The sequence below is a fragment of the Cannabis sativa genome, chromosome 9, assembly GCF_029168945.1.
Source record: "Cannabis sativa cultivar Pink pepper isolate KNU-18-1 chromosome 9, ASM2916894v1, whole genome shotgun sequence".
Lineage (NCBI taxonomy): Eukaryota > Viridiplantae > Streptophyta > Magnoliopsida > Rosales > Cannabaceae > Cannabis > Cannabis sativa.
The window spans coordinates 11256839-11268639 of record NC_083609.1 but is presented as its reverse complement, the minus strand read 5'-3'; the positions used below and the strand labels follow the sequence as shown (position 1 = coordinate 11268639).

At 36.1% G+C, this 11801-nt stretch overlaps 1 protein-coding gene across 1 annotated transcript; it reads right to left on the bottom strand.

Annotated features, from left to right (window-relative positions):
- Positions 1–10271, bottom strand: LOC115724107 (putative calcium-transporting ATPase 13, plasma membrane-type). Its single transcript, XM_061103678.1, has 2 exons — positions 9151–10271; positions 1–2292 (listed from the first exon to the last, which is right to left on the bottom strand). Exons 1-2 carry the CDS (start codon positions 10114–10116, stop codon positions 178–180), a joined length of 3081 nt encoding a protein of 1026 aa, XP_060959661.1. The 5' UTR covers positions 10117–10271; the 3' UTR covers positions 1–177.
- Positions 10272–11801: the final 1530 nt, after the last annotated feature.

Here is an 11801-nt window from a genome sequence, read left to right as displayed (position 1 = left end):
GAATTAAACAAATTTTTTTATTAATGTGTTCATAAGATAAACTTAAATGCTAATTCAAAAATTACAAATACTTTTAAATCTATCAAAAAAAAAAAAAAATCAAAAGAATAATGTTACATTTTTACACACATGAAGAAGCCAATTAATAAAATCTTTTGGCGCGTGAAAAAATGAAGCTTATTTATATGCGATGAGTTTGATGTAGCTAAAAAGTGGATTTTTTGGAACAGGTATACACTTGACAATCCAACCTATTGGCCAAGACATGGCAGCGAGTCCAACACACGCACCCCATTGTGCCCAGTTCAACCTCTCCGTATCAGCAAATTTCTTCAAAAACTCAACCATCAATACTTGAAGAACGATGGTTATGGCTATGATTCCCAAGAACAGTTTGTTCCTATGAATTCCTTTGAACACGTTTCTCTTCTCTAATTTCCTTGCGTTGAACTCGTTGAAGACTTGGCATAGAACAAAAGTATTGAAGATCAAAGTGTCTTTCACCTTCTCATTTACGTTGAATATCGATTTGCCTTTAAATTGTAGTGTGAGAAGAATTGATATTTGATAAAATGCTTGAGTCAAGAGATTTCTCCACATGATGTTGGTAATGAGTGGCGATGTTCGACCCACTGGTGGATTTTCCATGAGCTCATCCGTGGGCTTCTCTGTGGCCAAAGCCAAAGCTCCTAAGGTGTCCATGATCAAATTCACCCATAATAGCTGAACAGCTGTTAATGGAACTTCTCCTGCTGAAATTGCAGCTACAAAGTTGATTACAAGTGCAGCAACATTCACTGTTAGCTGGAATTGGATGAACTTTTGGATGTTGTTGTAAACACATCTACCCCACTTTAGAACTGTAGCCACTGAAGCGAAATTGTCATCCAAGATGACAATATCTGAGCTCTCTTTGGCCACTTCGGTACCTTGGATTCCCATGGCGAGTCCGATATCAGCTTCTTTTAATGCTGGAGCATCATTTGTGCCATCTCCTGTAACTGCTACAACATGGCCTTTTTGCTTCAAGCATTGTACCATTAAGAGTTTATCGAAAGGAGATGACCTTGCCATGACACAGATTTTGTCAACCTTCTCCATTCTCTGTTCGGGTGTGTAATTTCGAAACTCAACACCTTCTATAACTGCTCCAGTCATGTCTTGGCCTAGTTTAAGGATTCCACATTCCGTGGCTATGGCTCTTGCGGTGAATACATTGTCTCCTGTGATCATTTTGACATGAACTCCAGCATTTTGACAAGCTTCAACAGCTTTCTTTACTCCTGGACGACATGGATCCTTAATGCCAACCATGCCTAGTAGAGTCAAGCCATCTTCTTGTATTGTTTCATTTCCTTCTAAGCCTTCATGCTCTGTAATTTCAACTTGTTTGTGTGCAAAAGCTATACACCTAAGGCTGCTGGCTGCCATAGCTTGAATAATTTTCTCAAACTCAAGTTTTTCATTTTCACCAAAATCTTTAACGATTCCAGAAGCATCATAGTAGCTTGTACACTTGGCCAAAACCATTTCTGCAGCTCCTTTCCAATGAATCCATATTGTGTTATCTGTCTTTCTTCTCAACGAAACCCCACTTCGTTTCTTTTGGGAATTGAACGCTTCAACTTGAACAATGGCACAACTTTTCTTCACTTCCTCCATATCCATATTCAACTCTAGAACAGCCCAAGAAAGAATTGCCTTTTCTGTTGGACTACCTGAAATTTCAAATTCTGATCCTAAATTTGGCCTATATATACTACCAGTTGTATTAAGAGCTATTCCTTCACGGAATAACTCTACAACATATGGTGCAATTTTTGAGTAAGAATTTTCAATGACAGATTCTTTACCAACCCAAAAATTTGTGACCTTCATTTGGTTCATAGTAAGAGTACCTGTTTTGTCTGTACATATGGTGGTTGCAGATCCCATGGTCTCACAAGCAGAGAGCTTCCTCACCATTGCATTATCCACCATCATTCTCTTCATAGAATATGCAAGTGTAAGCGTCACAGCAAGTGGCAAACCTTCTGGAATTGCAACCACCACGATTGTGACAGCAGCTGCTATAATCTCCACCGCAGCATTCACTATGTCATCGATCTTTGTCTTGCTACCATTAAATTTTTTGTCTCCGCTCTCATCTTTGGTAGTTCCCGTGAAGTAACGAACAAACAAGACTATGAGAACAAGGAGAGCAATCGTTAAACCAACCTTACCAATGGCAGAAGTAAGCTTGTCAAGACGAGCTTGCAAGGGTGTTTGCTCATTCTTATCGCTGCTAATTTGGCTCTGTTAAACTTTCTACAGATTATGAGCTAACAAAACACATTAAATGCTAATCTTTATTACTCATAATCATCAACCAAGATTAATATTTATTTAGAGCATCAAAATTCATAAATACACATACCTCCCAATCCATCCACATGAGTCATTTTGCTTGAATGCCTCCAACAAGAATCACCAACAAGTTTTCAAGATTGAACCCAAACCCTTAGAGCCACAATGTGGAGCAATCCCCAATTTTCTTATTACCATACACCTTAAAACCACTCTACCATCAATGACATATATATACATACATCTCATACCCTTATAACCCTAAGGGGTTACTCACTAATAGGGCTTAAGTGGTCCTTTTATGGTATACTATAATTTAATGGGCCAATTATAATATAAAGGGTGCTCTCATGTGCCTCTAATACATAATTAATTTATCAACCATCCCATTATGGTTATGAACAAATATTGGGCACATAGTTAATGATTGTGTTTATGGTATTAAGCTTATGATTATATTAGTCCACAATATTAATTCTAACATTCTCCCACTTGGACAATATAATTAATCACCATAACATTGTCTACCACACATAAGGTAACCAATTAAAAACATACATAGTATCATATCGACGGGATATATATATTATGTATGAATTGACCTTGAAGACATTTTAATTCAATAACAATCATTAACAATCAAACCAAACATGCATGAGGTACAACAAAATTGAGACTATGCGCATTCATCTCCATTTGTACCTGTCACTTCAATAAACAACACATATATGCATGTATATGTCAACAATAACTAGAAGTGACTACAATATCATTATGCATGTTCAAAACGCAAATCATAAGCATTCCATACAAGATACTAGCATGTTCAATACATAATAGAAAAACTCCCACTGAGCTCAACAGCTAGGCTCCTAACAATCCCATTCGAGCAACATGCTCCAAAAATACACATATGGGTAAGCCTTTCGTTAGTGGGTCTGCCAACATGCCAGTGCTAGGCGTGTATTCAATGGAAATAAGAGACTCTGTAACTTTCTCTTTAACAAAATAGTACTTTATGTCAATGTGTTTAGAACGGGAAGTACTTCTAACATTTTTAGAGAAAGCTACTGCTGCGGAATTATCACAATACAATTTCAAATGGCCTCGAGATAGAGTCCATAACACCCAATGCCGAAATGAAGTTCCGCAGCCATATTGCACGACAAGTAGCCTCATAACACGCCATATACTCGCCTCCATTGTTGAGGATGCCGTGAGTGTCCGTTTTGACACTTTTCCACGAAACAAATTCTCCAAACCGGCCATCATGAAAATGTAGCCCGATGTGGATTTCTTATCATCCACGCATCTCGCATAATCGGCGTCACTAAACCCAACTATATCAAGAGTGTCACCGCCGATAAGTCAACATATGATCCTTGGTACCCTGAAGATACCGCATGACCTTCTTAGCCGCTTTCCAATGGCTAAGTCCAGGATCACTCAAGTATCTACCCAACACGCCAACAACAAAAGCAATATCAGGGCGTGTGCATACTTGAGCGTACATCAGGCTACCCACTACTGACGCATAAGGAACCACTTTCATTTCATCTCTCTCTTTATCATTTTGTGGACATTGGCCCTTTGAGAATTTGTCACCTTTCACTATTGGTGCCTTTCCAGGTGAACAAGTATGCATATTGAATCTTTTCAAAATCCGATCAATATAAGTTCTTTGAGACAACCGAAGAATACCTTTAGATCTATCCCGAAGGATCTATATCCCAAGTACATATGAAGCCTCACCAAGATCTTTCATATCAAAATGATCAGATAACAATTGCTTTGTCTCAGACAACAGTTTTTTATCATTAGAAGCAAGCAAAATATCATCAACATACAAGTACTGTGAAGATGAAGTCGCCCCACCGACCTTCATATATATACATTGATCAACTTTGTTTTCAATGAAACCATTTGCAGTGACAACTGCATCAAACTTGAGATACCACTGTCTTGATGCTTGTTTAAGTCCATAAATGGACTTATTGAGCTTGCAAACCATATGCTCCTTGCCAGGCTCCTCAAAACCAACAGGTTGAGTCATGTAGATATCTTCATACAAATCTCCATTTAGAAAGGCAAGCTTTTACATCCATTTGTTCAAGTTCCAAATCAAAATGAGCAACCATAGCCATGATGATTCGCAAAGAATCTTTGGTAGAGACATTGAGAATGTTTCTTTGTAATCAATACCTTCTCTCTGGCTATATCCTTTAGCAACAAGTCTAGCCTTATACTTCACTGGTTGTCCACTTGAATCATATTTGATCTTGTAAACCCATTTGCACCCAATGGGTCTGCAACCTTTCGGTAGAACAACTAAGTTCCATACTTTGTTTCGCGACATGGAACTTGACTCATCTGTCATTGCATTCAACCATAACTTAGATTGAGGACTTCTCATGGCTTCTTGATAAGTAACTGGTTCAGAAGCGTCTCCCGTAACATAATCATGTTCTTGCAAATAGACAAGGTAGTCATCATGAATAAGCAGTTTGCGAGCTCTCTCGCATCTTCTCAATACAACTTCACCACCCTCAATATCGGGATTTTCATCTTGCATATGATTCGAGGTTCATCATGAGCTTCGTGGGAATTTGTTCAATCACGGGATCAATAGTAGGAGCGGAAGCGGAAGCAACAGTATAGGGGACATAAATACGTTCTTCCCCGAACACAATTTCGAATTCGACTTGAACTAAATTCATCTTTAAAATAGACAAATCTATCTGATTCTATCACCCTGGTGGTGTGAGAAGGACAATAGAATCTAGAACCCCTCGAACCAATAGTGTAGCCTACAAAAGAGCCCCTAATAGTCTTCGGATCAAGCTTCTTAGATTGTGGGTTATAGGGCCTTACTTCAGCTTTACGTCTCCAAACATGAAAATGACGCAAGCTCCTGCTTGCCTCGACCACAATTCGTATGGTGTCTTTGGGACGGACTTGCTAGGCACTTGATTCAAGATATAAGCAAAGAAGCCTTAATGCCTCACCCCATTAAAATTCTGGCAAGCTAGAATGAATCAACATACAACGTACCATGTCAAGAAGTGTGTGATTCCTTCTTTCAGCAATTCCATTTTGTTGGGGTGTCCCTGGCATTGTATATCTTGCATCAATACCACATTCCAGCAAGTATTTGGCGAAAGCCCTAAGGTTCCTTCTAGTTTCGTCGTAACGCCCATAATATTCTCCACCTCTATTGGAATTGACAGTTTTAATATTCTTTCCTTTTGAAGCTCAACATTCGTCTTGAAAATCTTGAAAGCATCAAAAGATTCAGATTTTTCACAAATGAGCTCAACATGGCCATATCGGGAAAAATCATCAATGAAGGTGATAAAGTATTTATAACCACCCATAGCAGGTGGAACAAAAGGCCCACAAATATCAATATGAATAAGCTCTAACACACTGCAAATCTTTCTGACTTACTCTTTCTAACCTTGGAAGTCAACTTTTGTTTTATACAATCAACACAGGCAGTAAAATCAGAGAAATCAAGATCCTGAAGCACATCATCTTTCACCAATCTCTCCATTCTATCTCTAGAAATATGGCCTAAACGTTTGTGCCAAAGCATGGAAGATTTCAAATCTGATCTTACACGTTTAGAACCAACAACAGCATTAAGAGAAGAAGAAGAAGGACAAGAGGGAGAAGTAATAGGAACAACATCATGTAAATCAAGCTTATATAAGTTTCTCATAAAGTTCCATTCCCAATCAACATAGAGTCACAATACAAAGTCAGTTTTCCAGTTCCAAAAAGAAGAACCTAGTCTATCCAAAATAGATATAGAGATCAAATTCCTCTTAATAGAGGGTAAATAAGCAACATCATGCAACTCCAAAAATGCCCGCATTCAACAGTTAACATTAACCCAAAAATTCAACTCGACTTTAGTATCGTCTCCCATGTACACATACTCCTCCAACCTACTCTACTTTCTTCGACTTGTCACCGCCCGCAAGGAATTCGTAACATGAATTGTAGCACCAGTATCTAACCACCAAGTGTTTGAGGGCACATCAATAATATTGGATTCCAAACAAACCATCACAAGACAATTACCTTTCTTCTCTAAGTGAGCTTTGAGCTTTCGGCAATCATCTTTCTTATGCCCGAAGCATTGACAAAAGTTGCACTTCCCTTTAAAAAACTCATTCTTATGACCAGTTGAAGAAGAGCTTGCTTGTCCATTTCCCTTGGGATTGGTGGCTTTCTTCTTATGAAACCTTTGGTCACTAGAGTTGTTGGGAGTGAACTTTCTCTTGTGAGAATTGTTTGGATTGGTCACCATGGAGATACTTCTTGCACTCCCCTTTTTTCATGTCCTCTTCTTTGGCAAGAATAGCGGTCATCTCCTCAATGGTCCACTCGCTCCTTTTGAGCATTGTAGCTTGATCTGATCGAATCAAATTGAGAAGGAATAGTTTCCATCACAAACCATACCATGTAATCCTCACCCAAGATCCAATCCCATGCCCTTGAGCTTTTGATAACAACCCATGAGCCTTGTCAATGTGGGCTCTAATATCACCCGTATCGCATAATTAGTGTGATGGAACAAAATCAAGCACTCATTTTTCTCATTCTTTAAGAACTTTTTGTACTTTTCCTTAATGGCAGCAAAGAAATCCTTTGCATTTTCAATCTGAGGAATACTATCACGAATGGATTCATCCATGTGATACCTCATAAGCATCAAACAACAACGATTGGAATGCTCCCAATCCTCATAGGACTTCTTGTCCTTTTCAGTGGCATCATCACGGCTTAGGAGGTGCATCCATTCTCAAGGCCAAGTCCACTCTCATAAGAGTCAAATTTAGCATGAGGGATTCAACCCACTCGCTCGTGGTTTGTTCCATTTAGCGTCAACATGGCAGAAGTTTCTTGGAACGCTTAAAGCCTGAATGAGAAACAAGAGCAATAACCATTAAATGCATGTTATAACAAACTCATGTCATTTGTGCTCTTTCTCTCATAAATAAATGATCGCAAAATAACAAATGATCATCATGTATGCGTAGTTCTTGACAAAATTAATAAAGTAGAACTCATACACAGTAAGAACAATCTATTAAATATTATAATCAAATACATTAATTTACTATCGAAAGGATAGATAAATTGTGATTCATAATATTTAATAAAATTTTCTTCACCATATTAAGCATCCTTAAGCAAACAATTATTATCGATAGGATAATTAATTATTTATAAGGATCTTAATCTTATATGGAGGAAGATACAATATTTAAATAAATTAATATTTAAATGTTCCTCATTACCAAATAATTTTCCATGCTTAATCTTACGATAGGTAAGAAAATAAGCACTAATTGTTTAAATAAACATTAATTATGCCATAATAAGATAATATTAATAACTAAGATTATGAATAAATTCATGAATTAATATTATGCATAAAATAAAGATGTGGGAATGATAGAGGCTAAAAATGAAAAAATTGGTGAAAATTGGTCCAAAAATGACCTTGCACACGCCCCCACGCTCCTCGCCCTTTTCCCTTTTTTTTTTTTTTTTTTTTTTTAACCTCGACGTACGACGTGTCGTTTATGAAAAACGACATGTCGTTTTGGTGAAAACGACATGCGGGGGGTCATAAACGACCCGTCGTTTTTTCGCTGCAAAAGGGCTGAGCCTCCGTTTGTACGACACGTCGTTTTCAGGAAACGACATGTCGTTTAAACCGAACGACAACCAAAGCCCACCTAAAACGACACGTCGTTTTTTGCTCGTGGCCGAACCGGCATGGCGAACGACATGTCGTTTTGCCGACGCGGGCAAACGACATGTCGTTTTCCGTCGTCCCCGTCACCAAAAAACCCACACTCGGATCCGCGGGTCCGCAGCCCGGCGCGACCCTGGGCCGTGACCCGACGGATATACCACCTCCGCCACCAAATCCGACGCCGTTTGCGGGTTTTGTTCCATTTTCAACCCTCTATTATTTTTCAATACCCATTTAATTCAAAAAACACAAAATGATATATCAAAAATGGTAAATCCGAAATGGGTTCCTCCATTGTTAAGCTTCCATGTACCTCCATGGAAAATATAAAAAATGGTTCCCAAAACATATACAAACACATTTAAAATCATAGAACTCATATTTATACAACATTAACATATTAATCCGAAAATAATTATCACAATTTCAGATTTGAATAAAAAAGGGTTTATAAAAAATTTGAGCTCTAAAATCAATATTTTGGCTCTGATACCAATTGTTAAACTTTCTACAGATTATGAGCTAACAAAACACATTAAATGCTAATCTTTATTACTCATAATCATCAACCAAGATTAATATTTATTTAGAGCATCAAAATTCATAAATACACATACCTCCCAATCCATCCACATGAGTCATTTTGCTTGAATGCCTCCAACAAGAATCACCAACAAGTTTTCAAGATTGAACCCAAACCCTTAGAGCCACAATGTGGAGCAATCCCCAATTTTCTTATTACCATACACCTTAAAACCACTCTACCATCAATGACATATATATACATACATCTCATACCCTTATAACCCTAAGGGGTTACTCACTAATAGGGCTTAAGTGGTCCTTTTATGGTATACTATAATTTAATGGGCCAATTATAATATAAAGGGTGCTCTCATGTGCCTCTAATACATAATTAATTTATCAACCATCCCATTATGGTTATGAACAAATATTGGGCACATAGTTAATGATTGTGTTTATGGTATTAAGCTTATGATTATATTAGTCCACAATATTAATTCTAACAGGCTCATCATTTGTCCCCATGTTGTGTTCATTCCAACTGAAGTCACAAGCATTTTTGCATAGCCATCAACCACTTTGGTGCCAGAAAACAAGAAAGGATTTTGTTTGTGGTTAACTTCTACGTGGTCGCTCTCCCCTGTCATACTAGATTCATCAACTTGTAAAGAATGCCCTTCTAAGAACAAACCATCGGCTGAAACTTGGTCTCCAATTTTTAAGCAAACTACATCTCCAACAATGATTTCGAATATCGAAATCTTCTGGCGTCGTCCATCTCTAATGGCTTCAATTTGGATGTTGTTGCTTACTTTAGATAATTTGTCAAACTGTCTATTCTGCCTGTAGTTACTTACTGCAGACACACCAATGACAAGAAAAACAGCAATGAAAATACTCAAACCATCAATCCAACCTTCTTTAGTTCCATGCACTTTCATGCCGAAGCCAAGAGAGAGTGCAGCGCAAACTATAAGAATGACAATAGTAAGATCCTGAAAAGCCTGCCACACAAAATGAAAGAAGCTCTTAGTAGGCGGTTTTCTATACGTGTTTGAGCCAAACTCTTCAACTCTTCGGGCAATGTCTTTGTCATCACTATGAATTCCATGCTCTGCATCTGTTTTGAGAGCCTTGGCAAGGCCATCAACCCCACCCAACTCTTCAAGTTGAGAAAGATCTTTGTCTTTGGTGAGCTGGTTGAGCTTGTTCTGATCCATTTCGAAACAGTTTTCTGTCTTCACATTCACAATAGTATGGGAATAAGGAAAGGGTGGTATTTTGGTGGTGTAGCTAGTTTGTTGTGGTGATGAGGAAGCTTTTAAAGATGAGGAGAAAGCTCTAGAGCAGTAGATGGTAACAAAAGCCGAATGCCATTTCTTCTTGTTTTGGTTCAGAATTTTTGGACTTAGACCAATGAATGTGTCAATGCAATACTCTGCATTATGTAAAATAGGACTACTTGACACCATTTTGAATTTGAAGAAACACAAAACAGGGTTGGGGCTTACAAAAAAGAATAAGAGAATATTAGATTGAAAATACTTGGGATGCTTGCTTTATTATTGTAGTATTGTATTCTGTATTTGTCACAGTGATGAAACTTACCAGAATTGGCAAGCAATATATACATATATGTTGCTTCACCGCGTTTAAAAAAAGGTCGATGCATATGAATATGATAGTAGGATACCTATCAACTATCAAGGAAACATTTTAAGCTTACGCGGTTTATATATATTAATTTTTGTCGAAATAGTAATAAATGCAGGGGGACCCACATAGAGGCGAGGTGGGGCAACTATTCCTGAAAAAAATTTGGCAAAAAAAAATATATATGCATTTTAGTTAGTTACAACATTTATTTATAAATAAAAGTAATATTTATAAATATAAATAAGTTTTGGTATAATAATAAAACAATTTCATGTAAATAACGGGTATCATGAGTTCTAATCTCAATAAAAACATGTTTATTTTAATATTTATATTTTTTAACATGTTATACAATGTAAAAAGAAAAACACTCCCCTCACTTATAAAAAAAAAAAAAAGTGTCGCCCCTCAACACTGAATAATTGTATATATATAACAGTATTTTATTAAATTAAGAAATTGCAATAATTATTAATTAATTATATATGATTTTATTAACTTGAAAACTAAAAAGGTTAGGAGGGTACGGCTTCGTCAATGGTTCCTTATTTGTTCTAGGTAGGCTCTTATTTCTCTTTCCCTTATGTCGATAGAATGGTATTTAATGGTTGGATGGAGATAACACGTGATGTTAATGTATGATCAATGTGTAAAGGATATGATCTGTACTCATATTCCAAGTAGTTTGGGCTGATGTCGATCACATTTTTTCACACATAAATTTTCTATTTTGAGAACAAAAATTATTGATTTCAATTATTTTTTTCTGAGGGAATATTAATTTCAATTATAAATGGTAGTTTTTTCTTTTTTTTTTTTCTTGGAAAGGAATTATAAATAATAGTTAAAATATATAATAATTAGTAAACATCTCTATATTGGTGGATATATAAAATATTTTAAATCATATGTAAAAAAATAAATTATGTATTTTAATTTATAATAATTAATTAATAAAATTATATTAAAATTTTAACTTTACTATTAAAAAATTTGTGACATAAATACTTTAAATATTAAATTTGTTGCTAATAAATACCGAAATTCAAAAAATAGTAACATAAATTCATTGAGTGTTAAGTTTTGGGTTCGAAATTTATTGAGTGTTTTCAATATTTGAGTTTTAGTGTTTTACAGTGGTTCTAATGTTTGATTTTGTGTTTATGAGATCTGTTTTCATTTATTTATTTATTTTTATAGATTTGGAGAATTTGAAATTTGATGTTGTTTCCATTAATTATTAGAATTGAAAGTTTAATTTTTCATACGGGAATTAAAGTTTGTCTTTTCGTTTCATTGATTGAAAATATTAGTAGAAAGTTTATGGGATGAGAATTTTGAATATATAAAAATAAAATGGTAAATTGCGGCATAAATACCTATTGTTTTAGATTTTATACACTTAAATACCTAATGTTTATTTTTGGAGGCAAAAATACCTAATGTTACAATTCTCTTACACCGTTACTACCACTTCCGTTATTAACTCATAAATATGGAC

Bases quoted from the DNA above. Each gene is read 5' to 3' on its own strand.
- LOC115724107 (XM_061103678.1), bottom strand. From the start codon at position 10,116: ATGGTGTCAAGTAGTCCTATTTTACATAATGCAGAGTATTGCATTGAC. The intron at 2,293-9,150 runs CTGTTAGAATTA...GTTTAACAGAGC, and splicing joins CATGGGGACAAATGATGAGC to CAAATTAGCAGCGATAAGAA.